Raw genomic sequence first — 17,518 nt, 5'->3', positions numbered from 1 at the left:
TAAACAATACAGGTCAATTCACTCCAATCCACAATTTAATGAACAGAACTTTCACTGGAGACAAAAGTGTATTTTAAACTTTAGACAAGAATAGTTGAATTGTAAAAAAGACAGCTAGGTTTCCAGTTAGAGTATATTCGTCTAAAATGTAAAACTCACTTTGACTTCCTGACTATTCACTCTTTAGAACGGGGGTGGGCAATCTTAAACATCTGGAGAACTGAAATAGTCCACATCTCCCACAATGCTGGCAAAGCGTCGGCGGAGATGTAGTCCACAACATCTGGAGTATCGGAGGTGAATAACCTTATGACATCATAAATTACCCATAAATGTACTCACGAGGGGGGCACACCGACACTCTCTCCTTCTCGTCTTGCACCTCTGGTGGAAATTTTGCAGAGTCCGATGTTTTCTCTGGCAGAACCTTTTCCTCCTTGCACAAAATTCCCGCCGGTTTAGGAGGTATGGGTGGGTGCGAGTCCTCTCCATTGCCCACGATATAATCCTTCTGGAAGAGTCCAGCAATCTTCTTCACCGAAATACCAGACACAGCGGGCTCAGCCACACAGGATTCTGGGAGTTCCACGACAGACTGCTTCACAGGGATCGGAACAGGATTGGGGGGACATGGAGGAGGCTTCTGGGGAGGTTTTGGGGGCAAGTTGGGAGGAGGACGGTTTGGAGGTTTGGCTTTAATGATGCGGACAGGTTTCTGGGATAAGGGGACAGGAGGGGGGAGGGTATCCATGGCTGACATTTTGTCAAAAATGTCACAATAGCATTATAGGTAAAACTGCAAGAAAAAAGAAAAAAAAGTGTATTAATTACTGCTTTATGACAAAACCACAATATAAACACACTTTCACATAATAGTTAATTATTTATATAACTCCTCATCTGCAATGTGCCCTGGCTGTGCCTTGCTAAATTTTATAAATAGAAAGAAAACAGAACATCGTAAGAAAAAACCAAAAAAGACAACAAAGATTCCAGAGAGGTTACGAACGCCTTTAATAACTACATTAATGGGAGGACCCAGGAGTCCAACATTACCTCCTGAGTAACACAGACAGGGGGCGCTATGAGTCTGTCCCTCCTCCTGCAGGGTGACACAGACAGGGGGCGCTATGAGTCTGTCCCTCCCCCTGCAGGGTGACACAGACAGGGGGCGCTATGAGTCTGTCCCTCCCCCTGCAGGGTGACACAGACAGGGGGCGCTATGAGTCTGTCCCTCCCCCTGCAGGGTGACACAGTGACACAGACAGAAGGAGCTATGAGTCTGTCCCTCCCCCCTGCAGGGTGACACAGTGACACAGACAGGGGGCGCTATGAGTCTGTGCCTCCCCCTGCAGGGTGACACAGTGACACAGACAGGGGGCGCTATGAGTCTGTCCCTCCCCCTGCAGGGTGACACAGTGACACAGACAGGGGGTGCTATGAGTCTGTCCCTCCCCCTGCAGGGTGACACAGTGACACAGACAGGGGGCGCTATGAGTCTGTGCCTCCCCCTGCAGGGTGACACAGTGACACAGACAGGGGGCGCTATGAGTCTGTGCCTCCCCCTGCAGGGTGACACAGACAGGGGGCGCTATGAGTCTGTCCCTCCCCCTGCAGGGTGACACAGTGACACAGACAGGGGGCGCTATGAGTCTGTCCCTCCCCCTGCAGGGTGACACAGACAGGGGGCGCTATGAGTCTGTCCCTCCCCCTGCAGGGTGACACAGTGACACAGACAGGGGGCGCTATGAGTCTGTGCCTCCCCCTGCAGGGTGACACAGTGACACAGACAGGGGGCGCTATGAGTCTGTCCCTCCCCCTGCAGGGTGACACAGACAGGGGGCGCTATGAGTCTGTGCCTCCCCCTGCAGGGTGACACAGTGACACAGACAGGGGGCGCTATGAGTCTGTCCCTCCCCCTGCAGGGTGACACAGACAGGGGGCGCTATGAGTCTGTGCCTCCCCCTGCAGGGTGACACAGTGACACAGACAGGGGGCGCTATGAGTCTGTCCCTCCCCCTGCAGGGTGACACAGACAGGGGGCGCTATGAGTCTGTGCCTCCCCCTGCAGGGTGACACAGCAACACAGAAAGGGGGCGCTATGAGTCTGTCCCTCCCACTGCAGGGTGACACAGTGACACAGACAGGGGGCGCTATGAGTCAGTCCCTCCCCATGCAGGGTGACACAGTGACACAGACTGGGGCCGCTATGAGTCAGTCCCTCCCCATGCAGGGTGACACAGTGACAAAGACAGGGGGCGCTATGAGTCAGTCCCTCCCCTGCAGGGTGACACAGACAGGAAGTGCTATGAGTCCGTCCCTCCCCCTGCAGGGTGACACAGTGACAGACAGGGGGCGCTATGAGTCTGTCCCTCCTCCTGCAGGGTGACACAGACAGGAAGTGCTATGAGTCCGTCCCTCCCCCTGCAGGGTGACACAGTGACACAGACAGGGGGCGCTATGAGTCTGTCCTCCCCCTGCAGGGTGACACAGTGACACAGACAGGGGGCGCTATGAGTCTGTCCTCCCCCTGCAGGGTGACACAGTGACACAGACAGGGGGCGCTATGAGTCTGTCCTCCCCCTGCAGGGTGACACAGTGACACAGACAGGGGGCGCTATGAGTCTGTCCCTCGTGCAGGGTGACACAGTGACACAGATATAATATGTTCTGTTTGGAGCAGATCCCAGACAGGAAATACATCCAGACTTTTCCTTTAATACGTTTTACATGGTTGGCGACAAGATAAGAATTTCCTTTTCATTCAATTCTGTTCTTTATTTAGGGCTGAGTGTCTTTGAACTAAAAGTCAGATTTGTAAACACGGTGAGAATTACTTTATTGCCCCGTCCTACACAGGTATCTCACCAAATACTGCATCCTGCCCTGTGATATACGGGGACAGCACGTGATATATTATATATATATATATATATATATATATATATATATATATACACACACACACACACACACACACACACACACAATAATGGCATGATTCAATTAGACAATTCTAACGAGGCCCATTAATGGGCAGGAGCTTCGTGGAACAGCCTTCTAATAGACGGAACTGCTTCCCACCTCCACTACATCTAGCAACGAGTCGACAAAATCTTGTGTTCGTTCTCCTGATCTAATCCCACAGAGCTGGCTCATTGGCTGAGAGTGTGAGTTAATCGTCTCAGCCACTGGACTTGGCTCAGATAGAGTGCTTACGGCTTTCTGTCTGATGTAGTGGGGGCAGAAAAGGGCGCCTGGCAGATTCAGGTAAAATGTTGTGAAAATGTTGTGAAACTATTTGGCTACGTACAATGGGGGGCACTTGGAGTGTTCCTTTAAATTCAATCTGAGACTGCGTAGTGGGCCGTCTAGACAAGGTGTTTGTGGTTCGGAGAAATTGGTCTAATGTTTGGGCACATCCTGGGCATGACGTGGGCACTACGCTGGTCTTTCGGCATTCAATCAGTGTCTGCAAGAGGCTGTTATGGACTGGGGCATTTATCTTTCTAACTACTAGTATTAATAGTATATACTGCGACATTAGCCAACATTCACTCCCCAGGTGAGTGTTAGCTCACTTGTACATTGATTAGGAAAGTTTCAAAGAGCACACCATTAGTGCCACGAGGTAAGTCCAAAGATGTAGTGTCTGAACGAGTGATACGGCAGCCCCCAATCATTGTTTTTAGAGCAGAACCATAAGGCGACCCTAATCGGCTGCCCTGGGCCTGGGGTCAGCCCATGCTTTGCCCCAATAATCATATTTTTGTGAAGAATGAAGGGGTAGACCTGCCCTGTGCCTGGGGTTAGACCATGAATTTGCTTGGCCCCAATAATCAAGAATGAAGGGGGTGGGGGGGCCTGCCTAGGACCTCAAGTTAGACCATGAATTTGCTGGGCCCCAAAAATCATCTCGATGTGAAGAATGAGAAGGGGTGACCTGACTGGGCTCCATGGGATCAAATTTCTTCTCTGATTGTTTTGGTCCCACCAGAGGACCACTCTAGACACTGCTGCCTCCGCAAGAAGTCCACATGTGGATTGCCCTTTTACGAGGAAGTTTCCTATCCCCAGCGTGGTCTGGTTGAGGTGCAGAGCAGTTTTGAGAGGGGCAATACCCAGATGGACAGGATGCATGCCCAGGAATTTAAATGGTCTCTGTGTTAGTACAAGGGTTCCCTGGCAGCAACGTCTTAGTTTCCACCATCCTAAACTGACGTTAACCCCATAACTGCTCTGTGCGTAACGGAGACAGGAAAGGCTGAACTTCCTACGATCATCATCCAGGAAGGGAAAATTCTCCTAATCACATCCTGAAACTATAAACAGGAGACAGAGCCAACAACACTGTGAGAGCAGGTACTAACATAACACACAGAGAGAATACAGTATATAGGAAAAAGTGACCTGCAACCCACAGAGCAAGCACTTTAACACACAGCTTGAGAGCTGCAGAGACCTGTGTGTGCAGTTAGATACAGAACCCACAGACTAATAAGGTCCCTAAACAAAACCGGTGACTGAACATCAATAGGATTAATGTGAAGTGATTGTAGTCTTAGCCTAATGTTTTCCCAGACAGTCAGTGGATCCTGTTACCAGCTACGTTCTCAGAGCGCCACCGTGGGCTGTACAGGAGTGGCCGTTATATGGCCCTGTATGGGATCCTGACATACTGTGAAAGGGTTAATATGAACTCAGTGAATTACATCACAGTGTAACATGATGCTACTATAGCAATCCTAAATAGGATTACAGGAAACTGCCCCAATTAGCACACATGGCCACACGCCCCATCCTGTTATATACAGAATATAGTGACATGCAATACTATACAATAAATAGAGGTGTGCTCAAACGTTTACATACCCAGGCAGAAATCGTGGCATTGATTTTAAAAATATGACTAATCATGCATAACACGTCTTTTATTGAAGGATAGTGATCGTATGAAGCCATTTTTAATGACATAGTTGTTTGGCTCCTTTTTAAATCATAATGGTAACAGAAATCACCCAAATGGCCCCCCTGATCAAACGTTTACATGGATGCAGTGAGCAGGCTAGATACTGAGCCATGGGGAGCAGAACAGAACTGACAAAAAACCTGCGTAACGAGGTAATGGGACTTTATAAAGATGGAAAGGAATATAAAAAGATATCCAAAGACTTGAAAATGCCAGCCAGTGCTGTTCAATCACGTATTAAGAAGTGGAAAATTCGGGGATCTCTTGATACCAAGCCAAGGTCTGGTAGACCAAGAAAGATTTCAGCCACAACTGCCAGAAGAATTGGTCGGGATACAAAGAAAACCCACAGGTAACCTCAGGAGAAGGTGACAGACTCACAGCTTCTGGCACACTAATTTGGAGTGACAAGAACAAAACAGAACTTTACGGCCACAACTATAAGCACTATGTTTGGAGAGGGATTAACAGGCCTATAGTGAAAAGTATACCATCCCCTCTGTGAAGCATGGTGGTGGGTCACTGATGTTTGGGAGGGGAGGGGGGAGGTGGGCGGTGAGCTCTAAAGGCATGGGGAATATTGTGAAAATTGATGGCAAGATGAATGCAGCATGTTATCAGAAAATACTGGCAGACAATTTGCATTCTTCTGCAAGAAGGCTGCGCATGGGACGCTCTTGGATTTCCCAGCATGTCAATGACCCTAAGCACAAGGCCAAGTTGACCCTCCAGTGGTTACAGCAGAAAAAGGTGAAGGTTTTTGAGTGGCCATCACAGTCTCCTGACCTTAATATCATCGAGCCACTCTGGGGAGATCTCAAACGTGCGGTTCATGCAAGACGACCAAAGACTTTGTATGACCCGGAGGCATTTTACCAAAACCAATGGGCAGCTATACCACCTGCAAGAATTAGGGGCCTCATAGACAACTATTATAAAAGACTGCACGCCGTCATTGATGCTAAAGGGGGCAATACACAGTATTAACTAAGGGTGTGCAGACTTTAGAACAGGGGTCATTTCATAATTTTCTTTGTTGCCATGTTTTGTTTTATGATTATGCTATTCTGTAATAACCTACAGTTGAATATGAATCCCATAAGAAATAAAAGAAATGTGTTTTGCCTGCTCACTCATGTTTTCTTTATAAATGGCACATATATTACAAATTCTCCAAAACATATGCAAACTTTGTATCACAACTGTAATGCCAGAGTATAGTGACATAAAAAAAAATACTATATAATATATAATGCCAGACACGTTATATACAGAGTATAGTGACATAAAATAAATACTATATAATATATAATTCCAGACACTGTAATATGTGTGTACGGCAAAATATACGCACACAATCTAATATTACAGTATCTCACAAAAGTGAGTACACCCAGGGCCGGTCCGTCCATGGACCGCGCTGGAGCCACGGTTGAAGGCGGCACTCTGTCACAATCTAAAACAGGATTTCCCAATCGGCTGATCAGGCCCCTAACTACCACCAGCCACAGCCAGCAGAAAGTAAGAACCTGGTGGCTTAATTTTTTTAATGTGTGTGTGTTTGTGTGTTTGTATGTGTGTAAATCTGTATGTAGTGTGGGCATCTGTGTGTTTATATGTGTATCTGTTTGTACAAGTGTAATGTGTGTGTATATATATCTGTGTTCGGTATTTACAGATGAAAATGAAGGAAAGGGACCTCAGTTAAGAAAAAGGATAAATGAGTCATTTATTACACGTGAGTTTACAGAGGAAGAGGTTCTATTTCAACTGTCAAAAGTAAAGTCAAATAAGTCAATGGGACCTGATGGAATACACCCAAAGCTATTAAAATAGCTTAGTGGTGTACTAGCAAAACCATTAACAGATTTATTTAACCAATCATTGATAACAGGAGTAGTCCCAGAAGATTGGAAGTTAGCGAATGTTGTGCCCATTCACAAGAAAGGTAATAGGGAGGAGTCGGGCAACTATAGGCCAGTAAGCCTTACTTCAGTAGTGGGGAAAGTGATGGAAACCATGTTAAAGGATAGGATTGTTGAACATCTAAAAACACATGGATTTCAAGATCAGAGACAACATGGGTTTACTTCAGGGAGATCATGCCAAACTAATCTTATTGATTTTTTTGATTGGGTAACTAAAATTATAGATCAGGGTGGTGCAGTAGACATTGCTTACCTAGATTTCAGTAAGGCTTTTGACACTGTTGCACATAGAAGGCTTATCAATAAACTACAATCTTTGAGTTTGGATTCCAATATTGTTGAATGAGTAAGGCAGTGGCTGAGTGACAGGCAACAGAGGGTTGTAGTCAATGGAGTATATTCGAAGCTTGGGCTTGTCACCAGTGGGGTACCTCAGGGATCTGTACTTGGACCCATTCTCTTTAATATTTTTATTAGTGATATTGCAGAAGGTCTTGATGGTAAGGTGTGTCTTTTTGCGGATGATACTAAGATATGTAACAGGGTTGATGTTCCAGGAGGGATAAGCCAAATGGCAAATGATTTAGGTAAACTAGAAAAAATGGTCAGAGTTGTGGCAACTGACATTTAATGTGGATAAGTGCAAGATAATGCATCTTGGATGTAAAAACCCAAGGGCAGAGTATAGAATATTTGATAGAGTCCTAACCTCAACATCTGAGGAAAGGGATTTAGGGGTGATTATCACAGATGACTTAAAGGTAGGCAGACAATGTAATAGAGCAGCAGGAAATGCTAGCAGAATGCTTGGTTGTATAGGGAGAGGTATTAGCAGTAGAAAGAGGGAAGTGCTCATGCCATTGTACAGAACACTGGTGAGACCTCACTTGGAGCATTGTACGCAGTACTGGAGACCGTATCTCCAGAAGGATATTGATACCTTAGAGAGAGTTCAAAGAAGGGCTACTAAACTGGTTCATGGATTGCAGGATAAAACTTACCAGGAAAGGTTAAAGGATCTTAACATGTATAGCTTGGAGGAAAGACGAGACAGGGGGGATATGATAGAAACATTTAAATACATAAAGGGAATCAACACAGTAAAGGAGGAGACTATATTTAAAAGAAGAAAAACTACCACAACAAGAGGACATAGTCTTAAATTAGAGGGACAAAGGTTTAAAAATAATATCAGGAAGTATTACTTTACTGAGAGGGTAGTGAATGCATGGAATAGCCTTCCAGCTGAAGTGGTAGAGGTAAACACAGTAAAGGAGTTTAAGCATGCGTGGGATAGGCATAAGGCTATCCTAACTATAAGATAAGGCCAGGGACTAATGAAAGTATTTAGAAAATTGGGCAGACTAGATGGGCCGAATGGTTCTTATCTGCAGTCACATTCTATGTTTCTATGTGTATGTGTACCTGTGTGTAGTGTGGGTATGAGTGTGTAGTATGTGTTTGTTTGTATGTGTGTATCTATATGTAGTGTGTGGGTCTGTATGTGTGTAGTTTGTGTGTAATGTGTATCTATATGTCTGTATATCTGCATGTGTGGCTGTGTGTGTGTGTATGTCTGTATCTGCAGGCGTATCAGTGTGTCTGTACATCTGTATGTGTGTCAGTATCTGCATGTGTGGCAGTTTTTGATACATATACTGCCACACAAACAGTTGCACAGACACACTGATACGCATGCAGATATACAGACACACAAACACTGCCACACAGACACACATACAGATACAGACACGCAGATACAAACACTGACACACATAGATATACACAGACACAGTGTATAGGTTATTGTATTGTCTGCAGTGCACACACAGACACAAGCTACATCCCCAGCATACACACGCACAGACACACTCTTCATCCCTAGCACACCCACATAGATACACTAGCATTGCAGAAGCATATACATTGTTTTTTTAGGGAGTATTTCATACTTGGATCCAGGCAGCACAATGTCTTGGGCCGGCTCTGAGTACACCCCTCACAATTTTGTAAATATTTTGAAACTCTGCTACAATGTAAAGTAGTAAGTGTACAGCCTGTATAACAGTGTCAATTTGCTGTCCCCTCAAAATTACTCAACACACAGCCATTAATGTCTAAACCGTTGGCAACAAAAGTGAGTACGCCCCTAAGTGGAAATGTCCAAATTGGGCCCAATTAGCCATTTTCCCTCCCCGGTGTCATGTGACTCGTTAGTGTTACAAGGTCTCAGGTGTGAATGGGGAGCAGGTGTGTTAAATATTGTGTTATTGCTCTCACACTCTCTCATACTGGTCACTGGAAGTTCAATATGGCACCTCATGGCAAAGAACTCTCTGAAGATCGTAAAAAAATGAATTGTTGCTCTACATAAAGATGGCCTAGGCTATAAGAAGATTGCCAAGACCCTGAAACTGAGTTGCAGCACGCGCGGTGGGCAAGGCAATAGAGCGGTTTCACAGGACAGGCTTCACTCAGAACAGGCCTCGCCATGGTCGACCAAAGAAGTTGAGTGCACATGCTCAGCGTCATATCCAGAGGTTGTCTTTGGGACATAGACGTATGATTTCTGCCAGCATTGCTGCAGAGGTTGGGGGAGTCAGTCTGTCAGTGCTCAGACCATAAGCTGCACACTGCAACAAATTGGTCTGCATGGCTGTCGTCCCAGAATGAAGTCTATTCTAAAAAATAATGCACAAGAAAGCCCGCAAACAGTTTGCTGAAGACAAGCAGACTAAGGACATGGTTTACTGGAACCATGTCCTGTGGTCCGATGAGACCAAGATAAACTTATTTGGTTCAGATGGTGTCAAGCGTGTGTGGCTGCAACCAGGTGAGGAGTACAAAGAGAAGTGTGTCTTGTCTACAGTCAAGCATGGTGGTGGGGGTGTCATGGTCCTGCATGAGTGCTGCCGGCACTGGGGAGCTACAGTTCATGGAGGGAACCATGAATGCCAACATGTACTGTGACATACTGAAGCATGATCCCCCTCCCTTCGGAGACTGGGCCACAGGGCAGTATTCCAACATGATAACGACCCCAAACACACCTCCAAGATAAACACTGCCTCGCTAAAGAGGCTTAAGGTAAAGGTGATTGACTGCCCAAGCATGTCTCCAGACCTAAACCCTATTAAACATCTGTGGAGCATCCTCAAACAGAAGGTGGGGGAGCGCAGGGTCTCTAACATCCACCAGCTCTATGATGTCGTCATGGAGGAGTGGAAGAGGACTCCAGAGGTAACCTGTGAAGCTCTGGTGAACTCCATGCCCATAAGGGTTATGGCAGTGCTTGAAAATAATGGTGGCCACACAAAATATTGACACTTTGGGCCCAATTTGGACATTTCCACTTAGGGGTGTACTCACTTTTGTTGCTAACGGTTTAGACATTAATGGCTGTGTGTTGAGTTATTTTGAGGGGACAGCTAATTTACTGTTATACAGGATGTACACTTACTACTTTACATTGTAGCAGAGTGTCATTTCTTCAGTGTTGTCACATGAAAATATATAATAAAATATTTACAAAAATGTGAGGGGTGTACTTACATTTGGGAGAAACTATGTGTGTACTGCAAAATATACACACCATCTAATATAATGTATGTACAGTAAGTATTACATTGATACATTATATTGTATTATTGTATATCAGACAGGGTGTTACAATGTATCCAGCAGTCAGTATATTATATTATTGTGTATCAGACAGGGTGTTACAATGTATCCAGCAGTCAGTATATTATATTATTGTGTATCAGACAGGGTGTTACAGTGTATCCAGCAGTCAGTATATTATATTATTGGATATCAGACAGCGGGTTACAATGTATCCAGCAGTCAGTATATTATATTATTGGATATCAGACAGGGTGTTACAATGTATCCAGCAGTCAGTATATTATATTATTGGATATCAGACAGGGTGTTACAATGTATCCAGCAGTCAGTATATTATATTATTGGATATCAGACAGTGGGTTACAATGTATCCAGCAGTCAGTATATTATATTATTGGATATCAGACAGGGTGTTACAGTGTATAATGCAGTCAGTATATTATATTATTGTATATCAGACAGTGGGTTACAATGTATCCAGCAGTCAGTATATTATATTATTGTATATCAGACAGTGGGTTACAATGTATCCAGCAGTCAGTATATTATATTATTGTATATCAGACAGGGTGTTACAATGTATCCAGCAGTCAGTATATTATATTATTGTGTATCAGACAGGGTGTTACAATGTATCCAGCAGTCAGTATATTATATTATTGGATATCAGACAGTGGGTTACAATGTATCCAGCAGTCAGTATATTATATTATTGTATATCAGACAGGGTGTTACAATGTATCCAGCAGTCAGTATATTATATTATTGTATATCAGACAGGGTGTTACAATGTATCCAGCAGTCAGTATATTATATTATTGTATATCAGACAGTGGGTTACAATGTATCCAGCAGTCAGTATATTATATTATTGGGTATCAGGCAGTGTGTTACAATGTATCCAGCAGTCAGTATATTATATTATTGTGTATCAGACAGGGTGTTACAATGTATCCAGCAGTCAGTATATTATATTATTGGATATCAGACAGGGTGTTACAATGTATCCAGCAGTCAGTATATTATATTATTGGATATCAGACAGTGGGTTACAATGTATCCAGCAGTCAGTATATTATATTATTGGATATCAGACAGTGGGTTACAATGTATCCAGCAGTCAGTATATTATATTATTGGATATCAGACAGTGGGTTACAATGTATCCAGCAGTCAGTATATTATATTATTGGATATCAGACAGTGGGTTACAATGTATCCAGCAGTCAGTATATTATATTATTGGATATCAGACAGTGGGTTACGATGTATCCACCAGTCAGTATATTATATTATTGGATATCAGACAGTGGGTTACAATGTATCCAGCAGTCAGTATATTATATTATTGGATATCAGACAGTGGGTTACAATGTATCCAGCAGTCAGTATATTATATTATTGGATATCAGACAGTGGGTTACAATGTATCCAGCAGTCAGTATATTATATTATTGGATATCAGACAGTGGGTTACAATGTATCCACCAGTCAGTATATTATATTATTGGATATCAGACAGTGGGTTACAATGTATCCAGCAGTCAGTATATTATATTATTGTATATCAGACAGGGTGTTACAATGTATCCAGCAGTCAGTATATTATATTATTGTATATCAGACAGGGTGTTACAATGTATCCAGCAGTCAGTATATTATATTATTGTATATCAGACAGGGTGTTACAATGTATCCAGCAGTCAGTATATTATATTATTGGATATCAGACAGGGTGTTACAATTTATCCAGCAGTCAGTAGATTATATTATTGTATATCAGACAGGGTGTTACAATGTATCCAGCAGTCAGTATATTATATTATTGTATATCAGACAGGGTGTTACAATGTATCCAGCAGTCAGTATATTATATTATTGTATATCAGACAGTGGGTTACAATGTATCCAGCAGTCAGTATATTATATTATTGTATATCAGACAGTGGGTTACAATGTATCCAGCAGTCAGTATATTATATTATTGGATATCAGACAGTGGGTTACAATGTATCCAGCAGTCAGTATATTATATTATTGTATATCAGACAGTGGGTTACAATGTATCCAGCAGTCAGTATATTATATTATTGGATATCAGACAGGGTGATACAATGTATCCAGCAGTCAGTATATTATATTATTGTATATCAGACAGGGTGTTACAATGTATCCAGCAGTCAGTATATTATATTATTGTATATCAGACAGGGTGTTACAATGTATCCAGCAGTCAGTATATTATATTATTGGATATCAGACAGGGTGTTACAATGTATCCAGCAGTCAGTATATTATATTATTGGATATCAGACAGGGTGTTACAATGTATCCAGCAGTCAGTATATTATATTATATTATTGTATATCAGACAGGGTGATACAATGTATCCAGCAGTCAGTATATTATATTATTGGATATCAGACAGGGTGTTACAATGTATCCAGCAGTCAGTATATTATATTATTGGATATCAGACAGGGTGTTACAATGTATCCAGCATTCAGTATATTATATTATTGGGTATCAGACAGTGGGTTACAATGTATCCAGCATTCAGTATATTATATTATTGTATATCAGACAGGGAGTTACAATGTATCCAGCAGTCAGTATATTATATTATTGTATATCAGACAGGGTGTTACAATGTATCCAGCAGTCAGTATATTATATTATTGTATATCAGACAGGGTGTTACAATGTATCCAGCAGTCAGTATATTATATTATTGTATATCAGACAGGGTGTTACAATGTATCCAGCAGTCAGTATATTATATTATTGTATATCAGACAGGGTGTTACAATGTATCCAGCAGTCAGTATATTATATTATTGGATATCAGACAGTGGGTTACAATGTATCCAGCAGTCAGTATATTATATTATTGGATATCAGACAGTGGGTTACAATGTATCCAGCAGTCAGTATATTATATTATTGGATATCAGACAGTGGGTTACAATGTATCCAGCAGTCAGTATATTATATTATTGTATATCAGACAGTGGGTTACAATGTATCCAGCAGTCAGTATATTATATTATTGTATATCAGACAGTGGGTTATCAGACAGGGTGTTACAATGTATCCAGCAGTCAGTATATTATATTATATTATTGTATATCAGACAGGGTGATACAATGTATCCAGCAGTCAGTATATTATATTATTGGATATCAGACAGGGTGTTACAATGTATCCAGCAGTCAGTATATTATATTATTGTATATCAGACAGTGGGTTACAATGTATCCAGCAGTCAGTATATTATATTATTGTATATCAGACAGGGTGTTACAATGTATCCAGCAGTCAGTATATTATATTATTGGATATCAGACAGGGTGTTACAATGTATCCAGCAGTCAGTATATTATATTATTGGATATCAGACAGGGTGTTACAATGTATCCAGCAGTCAGTATATTATATTATTGGATATCAGACAGGGTGTTACAATGTATCCAGCAGTCAGTATATTATATTATATTATTGTATATCAGACAGGGTGATACAATGTATCCAGCAGTCAGTATATTATATTATATTATTGTATATCAGACAGGGTGATACAATGTATCCAGCAGTCAGTATATTATATTATTGGATATCAGACAGGGTGTTACAATGTATCCAGCAGTCAGTATATTATATTATTGTATATCAGACAGGGTGTTACAATGTATCCAGCAGTCAGTATATTATATTATTGGATATCAGACAGGGTGTTACAATTTATCCAGCAGTCAGTATATTATATTATTGTATATCAGACAGGGTGTTACAATGTATCCAGCAGTCAGTATATTATATTATTGTATATCAGACAGGGTGTTACAATGTATCCAGCAGTCAGTATATTATATTATTGTATATTAGACAGTGGGTTACAATGTATCCAGCAGTCAGTATATTATATTATTGTATATCAGACAGTGGGTTACAATGTATCCAGCAGTCAGTATATTATATTATTGGATATCAGACAGGGTGTTACAATGTATCCAGCAGTCAGTATATTATATTATTGGATATCAGACAGGGTGATACAATGTATCCAGCAGTCAGTATATTATATTATTGGATATCAGACAGGGTGATACAATGTATCCAGCAGTCAGTATATTATATTATTGTATATCAGACAGGGTGTTACAATGTATCCAGCAGTCAGTATATTATATTATTGTATATCAGACAGGGTGTTACAATGTATCCAGCAGTCAGTATATTATATTATTGGATATCAGACAGGGTGTTACAATGTATCCAGCAGTCAGTATATTATATTATATTATTGTATATCAGACAGGGTGATACAATGTATCCAGCAGTCAGTATATTATATTATTGGATATCAGACAGGGTGTTACAATGTATCCAGCAGTCAGTATATTATATTATTGGATATCAGACAGGGTGTTACAATGTATCCAGCAGTCAGTATATTATATTATTGTATATCAGACAGGGTGTTACAATGTATCCAGCAGTCAGTATATTATATTATTGGATATCAGACAGGGTGTTACAATTTATCCAGCAGTCAGTATATTATATTATTGTATATCAGACAGGGTGTTACAATGTATCCAGCAGTCAGTATATTATATTATTGTATATCAGACAGGGTGTTACAATGTATCCAGCAGTCAGTATATTATATTATTGGATATCAGACAGTGGGTTACAATGTATCCAGCAGTCAGTATATTATATTATTGTATATCAGACAGTGGGTTACAATGTATCCAGCAGTCAGTATATTATATTATTGGATATCAGACAGTGGGTTACAATGTATCCAGCAGTCAGTATATTATATTATTGTATATCAGACAGTGGGTTACAATGTATCCAGCAGTCAGTATATTATATTATTGTATATCAGACAGTGGGTTACAATGTATCCAGCAGTCAGTATATTATATTATTGTATATCAGACAGTGGGTTACAATGTATCCAGCAGTCAGTATATTATATTATTGGATATCAGACAGGGTGTTACAATGTATCCAGCAGTCAGTATATTATATTATTGGATATCAGACAGGGTGTTACAATGTATCCAGCAGTCAGTATATTATATTATTGGATATCAGACAGGGTGTTACAATGTATCCAGCAGTCAGTATATTATATTATATTATTGTATATCAGACAGGGTGATACAATGTATCCAGCAGTCAGTATATTATATTATTGGATGTCAGACAGGGTGTTACAATGTATCCAGCAGTCAGTATATTATATTATTGTATATCAGACAGTGGGTTACAATGTATCCAGCAGTCAGTATATTATATTATTGTATATCAGACAGGGTGTTACAATGTATCCAGCAGTCAGTATATTATATTATTGGATATCAGACAGGGTGTTACAATGTATCCAGCAGTCAGTATATTATATTATTGGATATCAGACAGGGTGTTACAATGTATCCAGCAGTCAGTATATTATATTATTGGATATCAGACAGGGTGTTACAATGTATCCAGCAGTCAGTATATTATATTATATTATTGTATATCAGACAGGGTGATACAATGTATCCAGTGTGTCAGACTCTCTGTCTCTGTGTACCCACTGAGCTGGGGTGGGGGTGGATGTTGGGTGTGTACACTGACCACACAATGCCATACCCCACATGCTGGATACCGCTCTCCCCCCATGCCTACCTCGCCCCGGCTGGGCACAGGACCTGGCTGCTGTTTGGGACCCCATCCTGCTATCAATCCAAGGAACTCACTGAGGAGCTGCTGCACTAATGCTGGATCCCAGTAGACAGCAGGAGGAGAGCTAATAGAGAGGAGGGGCCACTATACAGGGGATGGGCAAGCTATTGTTCTCACACTCCAACCTGGAAACAGACAGCCAGCCTCCTGTGTTATACAGAGAGATATAGCATGCCCTGTGTGTTATACAGAGAGATATAACATGCACTGTGTGTTATACAGAGAGATATAGCATGCACTGTGTGTTATACAGAGAGATATAGCATGCACTGTGTGTTATACAGAGAGATATAGCATGCACTGTGTGTTATACAGAGAGATATAGCATGCCCTGTGTGTTATACAGAGAGATATAGCATGCCCTGTGTGTTATACAGAGAGATATAGCATGCCCTGTGTGTTATACAGAGAGATATAGCATGCCCTGTGTGTTATACAGAGAGATATAGCATGCACTGTGTGTTATACAGAGAGACATAGCATGCACTGTGTGTTATACAGAGAGATATAGCATGCACTGTGTGTTATACAGAGAGAGAGGAGGAATATACTGTGGTGGTATATGGAGTGCTATCTATGTATAATGTTTACTATATCTCCAATATCTTGTGACTGATAAACATTGTATCCACAGATAAGGAAGTAGATAAAATACAAAAAATATCCACACCTTTAATCATCACATACACACAATGCAGAGTAATCCGATACGGGCTGTACGATTGATAGGGAGGCCGCATGGCGATGGATATTCTGTGTCAGCTGGGATCGGGTGTGTACTCACAACTGGCACTAATATTCCCTTTCTCCTCCCCAAGCCAGCACTTACAAAGGCACACACCCTTCATAACACACAGCTATTAACCATTACAGCCTGTAACTGGACAGCATAATGGAATCATAAATCTGTCACATTAACACAGACAGGGGGCGCTCTCAGTGTGTTCCTCCTTCTGCAGATTGACACAGACAGGGGGCGCTATGAGTCTGTCCTCCCCCTGCAGGGTGACACAGTGACACAGACAGGGGGCGCTATGAGTCTGTCCCTCCCCCTGCAGGGTGACACAGTGACACAGACAGGGGGTGCTATGAGTCTGTCCCTCCCCCTACAGGGTGACACAGTGACACAGACAGGGGGCGCTATGAGTCTGTCCTTGCCCTGTAGGGTGACACAGAGACACAGACTGGAGGCGCTATGAGTCTGTCCCTCCCCCTGCAGGGTGACACAGTGACACAGACAGAAGGAGCTATG

The 17,518-nt window shown here is 41.8% G+C and overlaps 1 protein-coding gene across 2 annotated transcripts in view; it reads right to left on the bottom strand.

Moving 5' to 3' along the window:
• The window catches only part of LOC134603625 (rho guanine nucleotide exchange factor 15-like), an 84,454-nt gene extending 67,414 nt beyond the window's left edge, over window positions 1-17,040 (bottom strand). Inside the window, exons 1-2 of one of the 2 annotated variants that reach the window (XM_063449774.1) lie at window positions 16,937-17,040; window positions 343-796 (exon numbers count right to left, since the gene is read on the bottom strand). In XM_063449774.1, coding sequence (XP_063305844.1) covers window positions 343-760 — 418 coding nt within the window. In that variant the 5' untranslated portion in view covers window positions 761-796; window positions 16,937-17,040. Of the gene's footprint in view, window positions 1-342; window positions 797-16,209; window positions 16,334-16,936 lie in introns of those variants that run through there. The other variant, XM_063449773.1, reaches the window with a different exon arrangement.
• Window positions 17,041-17,518: the final 478 nt, after the last annotated feature.

This window comes from Pelobates fuscus, chromosome 3 (genome assembly GCF_036172605.1).
Source record: "Pelobates fuscus isolate aPelFus1 chromosome 3, aPelFus1.pri, whole genome shotgun sequence".
NCBI classification, from domain to species: domain Eukaryota; kingdom Metazoa; phylum Chordata; class Amphibia; order Anura; family Pelobatidae; genus Pelobates; species Pelobates fuscus.
This window is presented reverse-complemented; position numbering and strand designations above follow the sequence as displayed.